Source organism: Copadichromis virginalis, linkage group LG3, assembly GCF_057382275.1.
Source record: "Copadichromis virginalis isolate Kocher_CV1m ecotype Utaka linkage group LG3, C_Virginalis_male_GT1.1, whole genome shotgun sequence".
Lineage (NCBI taxonomy): Eukaryota > Metazoa > Chordata > Actinopteri > Cichliformes > Cichlidae > Copadichromis > Copadichromis virginalis.
The window spans coordinates 57,601,370-57,618,458 of record NC_140620.1 but is presented as its reverse complement, the minus strand read 5'-3'; the positions used below and the strand labels follow the sequence as shown (position 1 = coordinate 57,618,458).

Genomic DNA, 17,089 nt, shown 5'->3' with positions numbered 1-17,089 from the left:
AACTCGCATGTGTGAGTTCAGTATGAGGCCGGTCCATCTTCGTGCGCTGCCCATAAAAGGCAGGCTCAGAGAGTCGCTGGAGGATAGGCAGACTGATGCAGCCCAGAGCCAACAGGCTGGCTCCCACACTGGATTTATGTATGATTAAGGATGATATGAGAGAAGAAACGGCTAATTTATTGGTAAATAAATCAATGATGATGATGATATGATGCATCCACTGTTACTACTAATTTTAGAAGTAACAATAGTAACTGAAATAAAATTATTAATGATGATGATAACAATCATGAATGATAAGTTATTAATACAGTGTAGCTGCCACGTTTGTAAAGTGGTATGGGAGTGGTTGAGTTAGTGGTATTTCGTTAAGTAACCGGGTGATTCAGTCTTTGATGTCTGAGTTTTTTCTTTCTTTTTTGTGTGGTGTAAATGTGGCATTTACATTACTGTGGCAAGTTTAGATTCTTCACCTGCAACTGATTATAAGTGATAAAGTGTCAATCTAAAGAACATGTAAAGTCACCGGTCTAAGTGCCTTTAATCAGTTCTTGCGTGCTGCTTACAGCTCTCATCCCTGCATATGTCTTCTGTTTGGAATTCTGTTCTGCAGGACAGTCACCCACTTCCTCTCTAACTCTGGTGCCCTCTCAGACCCTCACTTATTCTCTCATGAATTTTGAATTACTTTTCACAGAGTTAACATCACAGGTACAGAGATATCATATCATATCTGTCATATCACGGATCTGAGAGAAGAAGGGAAGGAGCTATATGAAAATGATTTGTGATGTTGCAGAGCTGGATGACTGCACTTCTGTTCTGTAAGTGCTGATTTATGACTAAAAATCTTAAATCCTGTAACAAATCACTAAAAGCTCACTTAAAAATATCTTAATTGGCTCCCCTGTGGGCTCTGAAAGGGAAACTCCAGCAAATACATATAACCGGTAGGAAAATCCTAACATCTATCAGCATGTCTACAGGTAATACAAATAAAGAAACAAAAAGAACAAAACAACAACATGCAGGTCATAAAGAACTAGATTTCCATACTGGATCAGATTTACTGGACAGAAGAGGAATGAATGTTAACAGAAGCAAGACAGAATACTTATGTTTGTGCATGCAAGGGAAATGGTTGTAAAAGTGAACACCAAAGGAGTGGAGAGAGTGAAGTTAGATGTTCAAATATCTGGGTCAACCATTTAAAGCAACAGAGAGGTGAAAAAGAAAGTGCAGGCAGAGTTGAGTGGGTGGAGACGAGTGCCAGTGTTGATTGGTGAGAGAAGGGTAACAGCAAGAATGAAAGGGATTTAAAAGAACCTACCCACCACTTTAATCACACATTGTTTTAACATATGGTATAGAAACTGAACATTTAGAATAGAATAGAATTGAACTTTATTGTCATTGCACATGTCACAGGTACAAGGCAACAAAATGCAGTTTGCATCCATCCAGAAGTGCTTTAGCCATGATATAGATATATTACAAATATATTAGGGGTGTGTATTGGCAAGAATCTGGCGATACAATATCTGTCATAATACAGGGGAGACGATACGATATATTGCGATACTAAAAGCCAGGCGATATTTGTGTTTAGGACTGAATTTAATTAGGAAAACTCACAGTAAACAGTCCAAACTGTTAAATGCTTGACATGAGCCATCTAAAACAAAAACACTCTCTCTAAGTTCAAAATGAATGGAGAAATTAACATCTGCCTTATGAGAAGTCATGTTAAATAAACAAACAAAAACTACTTTACTGAAATATCAACTATTTCTTTAACATGAAAAAAGGTAAACAATGTAACACTGAGGTCTTACTTACTAAGTACTATGATTGTAAAAAACGAAAACAAAGCACTTTTTATGTGACCTTAACATAAACAAATATAAATCAAAAATGAAACTGCTTGAAGAATCCAAGTAAACATTAACAAACAATGTAAAGTGCTATTAAAATTAAGTGTTAATAAAATAAAGTACAGCTCTGCAATGTCCATCAATGGAACACTTTTAGTAAAAGCTGAAAAGGGGAATTTACTCATTCAAATAAGTGCTTATGAGACTCAACCAAAATACCAAGCATTCTCAAATCTGAGATTTTACATGTTATAGTGTTTTCTCAGTGCTTATTTTTCAATTTCCAGATTTTTGTGCAGGAATACAAGCTGGTCGACATGGTCAGCTCTCAGGACACTTCTCTGTGCATTTACCATGTCTCCTGCAGAGGAGAAAACTCTCTCTGCAGAGACACTTGTTCCAGGAATGCATAGGAAACTCCTTGCTACTTTGGATAGTTGAGGGTATTCCTGTTCATGGTCCTTCCACCAACTGAGAGGATTTCCTGTGAGAGGCAAAGGGGTCTCATCTCTATACCTCTTGATCTCAGCTGCAGCAACATCATGTTCTGATTTTGGTGCAGTATTGTCACAAACATAGCTCCAAGCAAGTCCACCAATGCACATGAGGTCCTCTGTCTCTTTAGAGGTGGCAGAGGGATCGAGTCAAAGCTGTTTTTGTTATGTGGGTGATAATCCTCCTCTGTGGTATTCTCTTCCTCCACTTGTTTGTCAGACTCCTTATTCTTTTGCTCCTTAAAAACATTAAATTAAAATAGTATTAATGTCACAAAGTCAAAATTTAAAACCAAGATTCACCCTGTTCTGCTCTAATATCTGATGACAAATGTCATCAATATACTTTTTTTTTTTAAACTTTATTCACTTTCTTATAAATTCAGTTGAATTTTTCCAAGTAAATTCATTCATTTATTTACTTCCTTTTCCCCCCCTTCTTTATCACAGCCACCACAGTGTCCAACAGTCTGGAATAGGTCTCACTGGCCTCTGCTTCAGACAGGAAGGGCAGGTCCTTAAACCGAGGATCAACAGTTGATGCCATCCATAGTGTCTCCCTCTCATTTACATATCTCTTTCCCAGATCTTCTGCTATGGCAGTCTTAATGTCCCTTACTGTCGGTGTATCATCAACACTTTCTTGTGCACCCATCACAAGCTTGGCATGAAGAGGAGCAATGATGGACAGGGTTGGCATGCTCCCCTCTCTCACCAGGGTGGCGTCCTTCATAGGCTTGAGTGCCCTGACAACTTCTTCTGCACATATGATGTCAGACTCACTTAATGTGAAAATTTCTTTTTCACTCTTCCTAACTTCTGCAGAAAGCAGAGCCGCACAGATGGCTGGTTGCTGTTCTAAAAATCGATCTATCATATCATAGGAGCTGTTCCATCTTGTAATTACGTCCGTGATCAATCTGTGAGCTGGTAGCTGAAGGAGGCACTGTTTCTGCTTCAACTGATTGCTGGCTGTGGTGCTGCGCCTAAAAAAGGCTGTTACACGTCGGATCCTCCCGAGAAGTCGCACCACGGATTGTATTTTCATTGCTTTCTGTGAGGTGAGATTCAGACTGTGTGCAAAACATTGTATGTGCGTTATGCCTGCAAGTCTAGCCGTGAGAGCCATGTTTGGTGCATTATCGGTAACAACAACAACAAGGTCCTTTGCGTTCAATCCCCATTCAGCCACAGCGTCAGTTAGTAACGCTGCAATGTGTTCACCTGTGTGACTGTCATGCATGGCTCGGGTTTGTAGTACATGAGACTGAAGGTTCCACTGGTCCGTTATGTGATGAGCTGTAACAGTTACGTACGATTCAGTGGCTCTCGAAGTCCAAGAATCGCATGTCAAAGCAACTGTCTCTGCCGAGCTGAGAGAGTCCAGCACTGTCGCTTTGACTTCTTGGTACAACTTTGGCAGAGCGATGTCCGTGATGTGTTGTCGGGAAGGAACGGTGTAACGGGGCTCCTGCGTTTTAATCCTATTACGAAATCCTTTATTCTCCACAACACTCAGAGGGCGCATGTCTTTGCAAATAAAAACAAGTACTGACTGCGTTATTTTTGTTGCACGAGTTGAAGTTGCTGGTAGTTTCAAAAAGTTAACTTCTTCAATTGTCCGTTGAGCGAGATCACCTCATTTCGTTTTAAAATTAGCATTTGACGCTACATCGCTATGGTGTCTACACACGTGTGTTCGTAAATTTGTGGTGTTACCCGAATATTTGACTCTATTTGTCATAAATCCAAAATAAGTCCACACATCAGCTTTGAAAGCTGCTGGGGCCGGCTGTATCCTCTCCTCTTCGGTCATCAGTTAGCTAGCACAATTGGCCACTCATCCACTGTTCTACTTCGTTGGTTTTTGGCAAACTAGACGCTTCTACAGTTATCGCGAGACCTCATTTTTCCGTAACGTAAAGGCGGTAAAAACGGCAAACAAGTGGCCGGAGTTTGAATTGCAACATACAAAAGAAATACACAGTAAATGCATGTAATTTTTCAATTAAAAAATCGATAACACTGATTTTGAATATCGATTCAGTATCATTACACGAAATATCGCGATATTTTAATGTATCGATATTTTCCTACATCCCTAAAATATATATTAGCAATAATATAGATATGTAAGTATATTACAGAAATGGGTCTATTATGGTATGTTATAATGTACACGGTATGAAGGTATGTTATGAATATGCTATAACTATAAGTATGTACAGGCTGTAGTGAGTACAAGCTATGTACAGGCTATGAACAGGATATAAATATGAAAAACTATACAGAATATGAGATGTACAGCTATACATAAATGTGAACTATGCAAGTAATAAACAGTTGTAGAATTAAAAATTATTGTATTTTACAGAATGATTATTTATACAGAATTATACAGTAGTGCAGTTAAGATAAGTGAGATATGTGGATAATTTCTACAGAGGCTATATAAAGTGCTAGTGGTTGAGATTGGTGGTTCAGACCATGTTATTATTGTGTCCGATACAGTTGTCCGTTGTGTGTGTGTGTGTGTGTGTGTGTGTGTGTGTGTCCAGTCCATGTGTTTAATGTGGGTCAGATGTCAGGAGGCAGAGTTCAGGAGTCTGGCAGCTGTGGGGAAGAAGCTGTTCCGGTACCTGGTGGTCTTAGTCCGGAGGCTCCTGTAGCGCCTCCCAGAAGGCAGGAGGGTGAAGAGTCCATGTGCTGGGTGACTGGGGTCTTTGATGATTTAACAGTGTTTCCTGAAAACCTTCTCTTTAAAGCCATAAAGCCTTTGAATGAAAACAAACGCTGTTGTGACAGTGATGTACAGTCTTGTGGTATTATTTCTATACATTTTACGTCAGATAAAAACTTTGGTTGTAAGCTTCAGATAATTATTTAATAAAAGCGAGACATTTTAAATGAGAATAAGAAAGTATTTCCTTGTGCCCACCTCTCCCTGTTAATTCCCTACCTGGCCCCTGGCAAAACTTTGCTAGATCCGCACCTGCACAGTTACCAGCTGTCAGCGTAAAAAAGGATCCTGGTGTTATTTGTCTCTCAGAAACTTCCCTTCAACTCATTCATGTCACCTAAAAGGTAAACCTGTTTCTCCATCACCTGTTCAGCTCTGATGATTCAGTAAGGACATCTCCTGGTTTCATCTTCATGTTTCCCTCTCACCAGATAACCAAATGATATCATGACCAGCAGTTTTACAGCTGTGGCTCCAGCAAACATCAGCTGATACTAGAAATTAATATTAAATAAATTCTAACAACAGCTGATCAAGCTTAAACGTGCTGCTGTTGCTGTTGTCTGGTGATTTCCTCTTTCTGGCGCAAAGTGGGCGATAAACAAACAAGAGAGACAGAACTTGCTCCAGAAAAACCGATCAGCTGATCATTGATCGGTTTCATGATTGAAGTAGCAACAGGAGAGGAGGGGGACAGAATGAGAGAAGAAGAGGCAGCTGTGCAGCGTAAAGACAGAATAACTCCAGCTTTGTGTCTTTTTCCATTCTAGCTGAAGTCCGGGACAAACTGTTCCTTTTCACCTCAATACGAAGCGCGTAATATTTTCTCTGAATGCGGGACGATTCCGTCTTTTTACAGGACGGTTGGCAACTCTACTAACTAACCTTATGAATAAAATAAAGTTCGCTCCAACAATTCTGATGAAAACTCCGTCATGCTAGCTAGTACGCAGTACGAGTTATTGTAACTGACTGTAAAAAGTCAGCACAACGAAAATAAACTCCACCTAAACTTGGTTTATATCTGACCCAGATAGACTGCAGGTCATAACTTCTTACCTGAAGTTCAATTCACCTGACACTCGGACCCGTGCTGCCTCGGGTCTCTCCTCCTCCTGCCTCCCCTCTCCCTCATCCACCTGCTGGCCTCCACCACTTGCTAATGTTACTGAATCTGTGGAAGCTCCGCCATAGCCACCACCAAACAAATGAGTTGTTTTTACACACCGGCCAGCATCTGGCCAATCCACCACCTCTCATTGTTTATACCGTTACAAAAAAAGAAAAAAAAAATCGGCCCACCGAGTTTGTCCGATGGCCAGTCCAGCTATGGTCATGCCATCACGCGTGCTTGCTCATAGGGGTCATATGTTTGTTGGGGTTTTCTGTTTCTTTATATTATTGTAGGGTTTTTATCTTACAACAACAGTTACCTTGAGATAGGGCTGCTCAATTAATCGAATTTTAATCACGATTACGATCTGGGCTTTCAACGATCATTAAAAATGACTGAGCCGATTATTAGCCCCTCCCTCATTTATCCGCGACACCTTATAAACCGGTCCTGGCGCAAAAAAGGTTGGAGACCGCTGATTAAGAGGACCCGAGGGAAGCTCGGAAAGCTAAGCAGAAGTTATTTGGAGAGGAGAGTGACTGCCGTTGGTTGAAAAGAGAGGTAAAAAAAACTTCAGTGGTGTTGCACACTATTTTATATTATTTTTTTAAAGTCATTGTTAACCCTTTAAAGCCGTCAAAGCAGCACGCTCCATTTTGTGTAACTATTTTTAAATCCCTGTAGAACCGGAACTGCGTAAGCTAGCGCAATAATTTGTTTTGCATATGAAACCGGAGGAGTTGTACTTACATCTGATGCCATCAGCTTGTCCTCGGTCACGGTTTCCTTCCACATAAAGCTTTGCAAAAATTGCATAAAAAGCGCTTGCAGGAACAAAAACATAATATTCCAGAAAGACGTTTTGCAGATCCGATCAGCTGTTCGTAACACTTCCCACAGTGAAACAGACGTCTGCGGGAACTATTGCATGTCCGCCATTTCCTGGCCGAAACCGGAAGTGACGTCATCTTCGCGGAAAATGTAGTTTTTTTTAACTTGTAGGCCTTAAAAGCCTATACTGGTCATGTTTGACTTTTCTGAATAGTTTCTGTGATGCTTAACTCAAATTGCACTGCTGGAAATAGCTTATTTTGATGCACCTGCTGTTTTTGCATCATAGGATTGTTTTTTGGTTTTTCCTGTAGTATATAAAAATTGGTGTATCTCCAAAATAAAACTATGAAGACACTCAAAATAAATTTCCTGTTGATGTAAACTATTTTTTGCAACTTTTTTGTATTTAAAGTTTTGAGGGATCTTAAATTTCTCCAAGTAGAAATATATGTAAAAAAACCAAAAACGATTTTCAATTTTCTTGTAGTTTATTGCACTTTTTTGCAATTAATGTAGTTACTATGGACTTAATGCATACATATTATTAAAATATGGGCTATAACAGTTGTATAGCAACTTGAAATGCTCCCACAAATGGCACTACAACATGTAAAAAAAATAATATAAGCTCTGGCGGACTTGGTCCTATGGTAGGTCTTAAAGGGTTAAATAAATATCGTCAAATAATCGAGATCTCAATTTCAGTGAAAATAATCGTGATTATCATTTTTGCCATAATCGAGCAGCCCTACCTTGAGATACCTATTGTTCTGATTTGTCGGTAATAAAAATGGAATAAATAATTGAATTCCTGCATCTTTTCCCCATTTTCCTGGCTTTGGTGTTTCATACAGCTTCGTGATTACTTCATTTGGGGGTGCAGTTAAAGGCTGAGCTCAGATTGATAAAAATGCTTGATTATGTTGTTGACAAAGCTTTAAAGGCTGTAACCTTCCAATTCTGGTTATAGTATTCCCGTATTTGGGAAAAGTCCTGTTCCAGATTATCTGTCTCTGTGTTTGGAAACTATCTAGTACTCCCTTTACATAGTTTCAGTTGTAAGGCCTTTTTTAAATTAGGAGGAAATTTTGTGTAATTCACTTTCAATGCGGTTTTGTTTATATAGAACCAAATCACAGCATCAGTCGCCTCAAGGCACTTTACATTGTAAGGTCGACACTACAATAATACCTACAGAGAAAAACCCAACAATCATATGACCCCCAATTAGCAAGCACTTTGTTGACAGTGGGAAGGAAAAACTCCCTTTTAACAGGAAGAGACCTGCAGAAACAGGCTCAGGGAGGATCTGCCATCCGCCACGACCAGTTGGGGTGAGAGAAGGAAGACAGGATAAAAGACATGCTGTGGAAGAGAGACAGATATTAATAACATAAAAAGAATAATATAAAATACATAGTAAAAAAAAAAAATTATACTGGGTTTAAAAGCCAAACCCAAAAGGTAGGTCTTTAGAGCAGATTTAAGAGAGCCAGAGATTAATAACAAGTATGACTCAATGAAGAGAGGTCTATTAACAAACATTCTTTAATAATTACATTTTTTAGTAAGGAATGTGACTTTCTTTAGCTAAGAAACACAATTCCAGAATAACAAATATATTTTTCTGCAACATATCTGAATAACAAAAAAGCTTAACTTAAGAAATGTTAAACATGACATATTTCACGCAGTAAACATTAAAATTTTTACATTTTCAAAGCAATGAGTAACATATTCATACATGATGTATGTGATCATGTCATGTGATTCAACAAAGTGAAGTTAACTCTGAACTTTGGTTAACAAACAGAATTCCTCTGAAACTTCCTCAAACCAATGAGCACCATATTTCCTGCATGCTGTATGCACTCATGTTTTCCAAAACATTTTTTGTACTACTTAGCTGTGTTGTTTTTGAAAAAGTTGTTGTATCTCATTAATGTAAGTCTCTCAAAGCATTCACTTGACAGTCTGTTCCTTCTGGGTGTAAGCACAAGATTGCCGAGGCTAAAAAGCCTTTCGGCTGGTGCGCTTGATGGTGTGGCTGTGTTGTACCTCAGTGAAATTGCCTTAATCCTGGGAAATTGGCGAAGAACACCCAGCTCAGACCCAGCAGATTTCAAATATTCCATCACCTCTGTTTCAGCAGAGTAGGTACAGTCGTCCTCCTCAAATAAAAAAAGTCATCAGTGGAGTTAGCAGGGTTCTTGTGATCTTGAGCAGGTTGTTGGTCTTCAAGAGACAACCCACGGCACTCTGTAGTAAGCATTGCCCTAACCATGTCTTTTTTCTCTTCTTCTCTGATCTAGCGTAGCTTAAATTTAGGCAAAGTGACTGCAGCCAGGAGAGCTTCTTTATTGTCCATCATTGAGGAAAAGCGCACCTTGATCGCCTATGAGAAAAAAATACATCAGACACTTCACATAAGAGCATGATAAATAAAACAAAAATTTATTTTAGGGTAAGGGTATATATAGATTACCTTAACAATGATATCAGGGAGGGATGCTATCAGCTTAAGCTCGTCCTGCAGTGCCAGCATCCTGGACATCCAAAATAGCAGTTCTCTTCTCCTTGCAATATGTCTAGTGCAACAGTGAGTGGCTTCAACACGATACAATACTCCTTTAGGAACAGATACTCCCGATCAGTGAAGCATTTGACTCCAAACTGAGTGCAGACCGTATTTAATTCAGCAAGGGGAATGTCAGTGATCCTGGACAGAGCGTCGTGAAATGAATTCCATCGTGTTGAAACAGGCACTATGAGTTTTTTCTTGAAAAAATTATCTACCAACTCTGAAGCAACAGAAGAACGGTTTGCTTTTGTCCACATTGCAGAACACTTTGAAGCCGAATGTACTTGCTCGATTTCATTGCCGATGACATCATATGTGTGTCTCCCTCGAACTCTTTTACATGCTAGCGCTGCATGTCCTCGTACAAAAGTAGAAGGAGCAATCCAGTGTGCCGTCATTCCGAGAAAACTTTTGTTATGGCTGGCCCAAATGTCAGCAGTCGTGGAAATATATTCCAAACTCTCGAATGTCTCTTTAAGCTCCATTTCCATGTCAGCATAACACTTAAGTAGAAAACGTTTTTCGATCATGCAGTGCTGCTTTTTTGCCACACACAGGTATTGTGTTTAATATGCACCTAAAAGACGGAGACTCTACAGTACGCAGCGGTAGCATCTCTTCCACAATCATTTTCTTAAGCTCACCTTCAGACACTTTCTGTGCTGCTGAAGTGAAATCAAGTTTCGTCTGCTTAGCAGTAGTTGCCGCGGTGTTATCCATGGATGATGAACAAGAATCACTCAGAAGGCTTTATCTGTGCTGCCGTGTCAGGTGCTTCAGCAGATTACTCGTGCTATTGACTGCGGCCGATAATTTTTTCTCCCCAGGACATTACCGTAATGTTCTTGTCTGCTTGTTTTAGAAAAGTGAAGTGACGGGAATATTTCCATTTCATAAAACAGGCCCCCGCTTCAGCCGAGTCCGACATCTTCCGCTGTAGGATACGACTATGCGGCAAACTGGCGTGAAATGACGTACAGCTGCACTACAGTGATGTTAAAGCGGCAGAGTTTATTTTTACCTTTAGAAGATAAATTATTGAAATTAAATAATGATTTTCAGCGAGTTCAGTTATTTTACAATGTAACGCAAGTACATTGCGTTACATTGTAACGCAAACTTCACATTTACCTAATGACTGACACTATCACCACTATTGGGCAGAGAGGTCAGTTTCATGATGATTCATATGCAAATTGTCATGACCATCGATCAGTGGTTATTGATCAATGACCATGAGTACCGTTCACAGAGAGTTGAGGAATGGCTGCAGTCACAGGATTGTAAGATGGTGAAAGATGTACCCTTAGGTCAGCTCCTCGATTCAGAGATGGTCTTTCCCAGTTCACATAAATGACAACAACAGTAGCAGACCCTGATCACAAGATGGCAGTAATTTATACTGGATTTAGTATAGGCTAGATGCATGCACCCGAGTGACACTGTTGTCTAAGATCAAAGGAGAGAGATCACTTTACTTTGGTATTTTTTCATTTGTCTATTTTTAGTTTCAACAAGATGAGCATTGCTTACCTTGCTTATCCTGCCAGAAGGCCACTGCTCCTATCTTGGTTGTTGTTGTATTTGTATTGTTCATGTTATATCAACCATAGTTTCTTTGTTTGATAAATCCCATCTAGTCCAAAAGTATACGTCAGGTGCAACTTTTTCCAGTGTGCATGCTGGTATAGCTTTGAATATCTTATAATCTACATTGCAAACACACTTACTCTCATGGTCCGGAGCAGAGATGGGCAGTAATGCATTACTGTAATCTGATTACTTTTTTCAGGTAACGAGTAAAGTAAGGGATTACTATTGCAAAAACGGTATTCAGATTACCGTTACTTTCCCGTAGGAACGCTGCGTTACTAAAACCGTGATTTTTTATTTTTTTTTGTGAGAATGTCTCATGACGGTGATGTAAGCGAGTGCGACGTTTGTGACAACAGCAGTGTGCATATCAACAATGGATTATATATCGAGTGCGGGAGAGAGTATGAGCGTGCAGCGTTTAAAATAGAGATGGCACGATACCACTTTTTTATGTCCGATACCGATACCGATATCATAAATTTGGATATCTGTCGATACCGATATGAATCCGATATAGTGTTTTTTAATCAACAAAACTGTTTTTTAAATATCTTGCTGCATTTTGTATAAGTTCATACTCAAGTTTAAAACAACAACTACACTAAAGCTATTCTGTTATACCTGTATGCAAAAAAAATATTTCATAGTTCAGCAATACTGATCAATCTAATAAACTTAAACCTACACCATCCTCCCTATTCTGGTATTTTAAAGAGTACTTATGGTAAATATTAAGCAACCTAACTAACAGGGTTCCAACTCCCAGCAACAACAAAAATAAATAAATAAAAAATAGGGAACCACCCCTCACGCTCCACCTCATGATGCTTAATCGACGTAATCAACCTTAATTTGATGCAGTGTGAAAAAAAATGCACAGAAATCAATTATTTTTCAAGAAATATTAAATAGATTCAACATCTTTCTTCAACAAAATTGCAGACTGCACAGATGGTACCTTCCCAAAGGAAAAAGTACTATAGCTTACTAGGGTATTTATATTAGACTTAATAGTCACTATATACAGTAATTGACTTCTATTCATTTTACATCAAATTAAAACTTTGGGTGTCAGATAATTATTTATTAAAAGCTCGACATTTTAAATGAGAATAAGAAAGAAAAGTATGTCTTTGCCCCCTTTTCCCTGTTAATGCCCTATCGGCCTCCCTGGCTAAACTTTGCTAGATCCGCCCCTGCACAGTTACCAGCCGTCAGCTACGTAGAAAAGGATCCTGGTGTAGAAAGTAATATTAAATAAATTCTAACAACAGATTATCAAGCTTAAACGTGCTGCTGTTGTTCAACCGCTGGTTTCCTCTTTCTGGTGCAAAGTGGGCCAAAAACAAACAAGAGAGACGGACTCACGACAGAAAAGCCGATCAGCTGATCATTTAAGCAGTTTCATGATTTCATGATAGCAGCAGGAGAGGGAGGGGGAGAGAAGAGGCAGTCGCTCCATATATCGTTTGTTAAGCTTAACGCAGGAATGCTTTACAAACATTCAGAGATGGACTTACACACTTGCTTTACTTCTCTCGGAGATAACTTTGTCGGAGATGAAATGCCGGGTTGCTAGCGAAGCTCCACATGCTATCCAGACCACCGACAGGTCCCGCATGCCACAGCCGCTCTATCACGTGATGCATACTGCTCCGACGTGCTAACGTTCTGAGGTGAGTTACGGCGTGTTGCAAGTTTTGTGAGGTGCTTTCGTGATATTTAATGGATCGGATTACATTTTTTATTTTTCCCCGATATCCGATCCAGTAATTTAGGTCAGTATCGGACCGATACCGATACATAAATATCGGATCAGTCCATCTCTAGTTTAAAATGTTGAAGTACTGACCTTATTTTGAGTTTGATTCCATAAAAAGTGACAAAAACATTAGTGTCCCGTTGTGCGTGGGAAGAAAACTTCTTTTTACAGCGAAAAAAAACCCCTAAACTTCCAAGCAAGAACCGAGTGCGCTACCACGTAATGGGAAACTCACAGAGAAACTCGCGGATTCTTAAACTGACCACTGCGGCAAACCTGCACCAGGGCAAACCTCCGCCTACGCCACTGCTGCTTTACAGGTGAAAAAAGAGCAACAGGACCGCTAGTCTTTGATGTTATTTATTTTCTGCTGTGTTTTACTTGCATGTATTTGAAAGAGTGAGTGTAAACACACACACACACACACACAAAAAATATTTTATGTGCTGGAATGTGCAGAAAATAGGTTTAAATATTAAACAAATTTCTTCCAGTCAGAGAATGTTGCATATAATGAAATTTTTGCTTGATGCATAAAGTTAAAAGGTTAAAACTAATAAAACAAGTTTTAAAAAGAGACTTTTCATTTGATTACATTTTGTATGATGGATTATGTAGAAAAAGTAGAATTGGGCTGAAAGATCTATCGCTTTATCACCTACTCAGGTTGTAAATCGTGTTTTTAAAAAGTAACTAAGTAATTAATTACTTTTGAAAATAAGTAATCAGTAAAGTAACGGGATTACTTTTTTGGGGAAGTAATCAGTAATTAGTTACTGATTACTTTTTTCAAGTAACTTGACCAACACTGGTCCTGAGTCTGCTGGCTCAGTGTTTTGTGTTTCTTTATGCTTTTGTTTATTCTGAGTATGTATTCTGTTATGATTTGCCATTTGTTAGGTTTCTGTTCTGTGCCTGCCCTGGCCCCACTTCTGTGTTCTGTCTGTCTATGGTGTCACTCTGTCTGTTTAGTTCACTGCCTTGTCTGGTTCTCTGTGTCTGAGTTTCCTGTTTTATTCTGAAGGTCCCCGTCTCATGTGAGTGTGTTCTGTTTTCGAAGCTTTTCAACACAGTCCTCTCTGGTGACATCTGGTGGCCAAAAATATGAAGAGCAGCTTGAATCCACAAAATAAAACCAACTGCTTCGTTAAGATTGCTCACTCTACAGAGTGGAATTCTGTCTGATATTGGGCCACCGTTGTGTTGCTTTAAACGTGTATTTTTTGGGATGACAAAAATGTTATTTATTTCTTTAATAAATAATTTTGACCAGTAAACTTTCCTTGTTTAAACATGCATCATGGTGTGGTCTTTCTTTGCTTGTGACGTCTTGATGTTGGTAAATACAATCATTGAAAAATACCACGTTACATATAATAATATACAACACATTATGGAGTATGCTTCTGCTGTGAGGTCCCGCCTCCATGTACTTATGCAGTTAATCGCTAGATGGTTATTTTTATAAATAATATTACATTAGGGAAATTTCCCTATAATTTTAATAAATTTCCCTTTTTTGACACGCACCGGAGCGTCAGCTTCAAGCGGGCCATCACTATTATTTAGTTTTCCCAGTTTAGGTTTCTTTAGTCATTTGTCATTCCTCACTGCCTCTTCCATCACCCTATTACTTGTAAATAAACGTCACTTGCATTATCAGTTAACTGCCTGCATTTTGGGTCCTTTTCCCTCCAACACAACACGGCCTCGCCTCGACAGCCGTGACACTGTCACCTGACCTCAAACAATAAAACAGAATACTGAAGTTTGTCTTATTCAACTTTCCTAAATTAGAAAGGAATGATATCTTTTATGCAGTCTGACTGCTATTTTTTTTCTTAGAGATGTAGTGATGCTACACTGTCAGCAAGCTGACCCAGTCTATGTAAGAAATCCCACATTATATTAATCTCCCTAATTCTTTTGTGTCTCCAAGGACTGCAGCAGGGAAGGACCGTGATGGTGGAATGGATTTCTCCAAGTCAAACGAAGAGGCATACAGAACCTGCCACAAAGGTCAGATATATATATATATATATATATATATATATATATATATTATATATATATGCCTTCATCGCCAGCCGACACATTGTTTCAACCTCCACAACCTTTACTGTTTCAGATGGACACAAACATACTAAAAGATACACATTCAGGTGGGAGAATGAAGCCACTAAAGTTTTAAACTCATCTGCTCATCTTGTTTGCCTGAAATTGGTAGTTTGGAAACGGTTTTCAGTGACTTGCTGTACTCAATCTCTGTTTGGCCTGATGGTACCTTGATGCCAACCAAGGAGGAAAAAAATATTGTAAAAAAATTGTTAATTTACAGTTTGTCCTACTCTTATTAGCATCAGCTGTATTTAGTCCACACCTCTTAGAAATAAATAGAATAGATCCGTCACTGTTACAAGAACAACAAAACACAGTATGGCATCTCTTCATTAGCTGCGTGTAGATTTTTACATTAAAAATCCTTTAAAATAAACAAACCAAAAAAAGTTATATATATATAAAATAAATAAAATATAAGAAGCAATGTCATCAGTGGTAGTACACATTGAGTAAGAGGTAGGAATGTTGCAAAACTGTAAACGCTGGCAGCAAAACGTGAACACAACTTCAACACAGCTGTCATCTTTACACACAGCAACTCACAATTGAAAACACGTTTCTAATGGTGTGTTCAACCCCTTTGAACGAAACTGCAAGAGTTAAAGATCTACAATATCAGTATGTGCAAGTGTAACCTACACATACTTTCAGCAGCGACTCTTTGAGTACAATTCTATGTCCATAGGCCTACTGTTTGTATTCTAGATTGTTACAGATGGTACTCTTGCAGTACTGTAGACTATACTGTAATGCACATATATCTGGAGTGCATATACTGTAAATACACTATTTCACAAGTCTCTTTCTGCATCACTTACACACACTTATTTTTATAGAGAGTGTATTACATAGAAAATCTATGGATTACATAGAAAAGCCCCATGAATATATTTTCCATAGATGAAGTAGGGTTCAATCTGGCAAAAAGGAGGTGGAGAGGCAGGAACATAACTGGTCAATGTCCCTGGCCAAATCCCTCACCAACGTACTGGCAATTGTACCCTTTGTGCATTTTACACACCGGCCTGGGGGCGCTGGAGTGCAACACAAGAAAAATAATAAAAAGAAGTAAATCACACAGCGACAGTTTTACAATGACTAGTCGTTTTATTAACTTGACAGGTAGCGAGCGTCAGGGCGGGCATGGCCAAAACAACAAACAAAACACACTGGAAATGAATCAGAACTAACTTACCTATAGTGAATCAACCCCAAAAGAAAATACAAACCTCTAACCCAGGGGTGCCCAATCCCGGTCCTCAAGAGCTACCGTCCTGCAGCTTTTAGATGCATCCTTGCTCCCACACACCTGAATCAAATGAATGGCTTGTTATGAGGCCTTTGCCAAACATGATGGCATGCTGAAGAGATCAAACCATTTGATTCAGCTGTGTTGGAGTAGGGATGCATCTAAAAGCTGCAGGATAGTAGCTCTCGAGGACCGGGATTGGGCACCCCTGCTCTAACCTGTCTCCCTACCCGAAACAGGAGAAAAAGGTTGTAAAAGAAACGGCTTCCCACCCCTACAGCTACCATGTCCAGATACGACTCTCTAAACTGTTTTTACTGCAGCCCAGCTCTGTCACACGCCACGAAGGGCCCCAAACTCACTGGAAACAGGAAGTAGTAGGAGGGGCTGGCGGCCCAGTCAGGTCCCAATTTGTAGCTGGCCTCATTCCCTCTTCCACCAATGGTCAGCCTCCACCTGGAAACTTACATAACAGACATCACAGAGTACAAACAATGCCCCCCGCATGGTGTGGCAAGTAACAGCACCACACGGCAACAATGACCTGGATCATAACATGCAGCTATAGGTAACTGGGGTGGGAAGCATATTGCATTACAAGCATGTTGATTGTGATGTGGATGAGGTGCTCTGGCAGACTGAAAGAGAAGAGAGGATGCAGCAAAGTTGTTTTTTTTTTTGTTTTTTTTTTACTGTAACTCTATGCAGTAGGTTCCTCTGTTGT

General features: G+C 39.4%; 1 protein-coding gene and 1 pseudogene across 1 annotated transcript in view; one reads left to right on the top strand and one right to left on the bottom strand.

Annotated features, from left to right (window-relative positions):
• adam19a (ADAM metallopeptidase domain 19a) overlaps positions 1-17,089 on the top strand; it is a 91,986-nt gene that overhangs the window by 1,288 nt on the left and 73,609 nt on the right. The window contains exon 2 of the mRNA XM_085451790.1: positions 14,935-15,014. Coding sequence (XP_085307916.1) covers positions 14,935-15,014 — 80 coding nt within the window. The remainder of the gene's footprint in view (positions 1-14,934; positions 15,015-17,089) is intronic.
• LOC146715379 (E3 SUMO-protein ligase ZBED1-like) lies at positions 2,787-4,184 on the bottom strand (annotated as a pseudogene).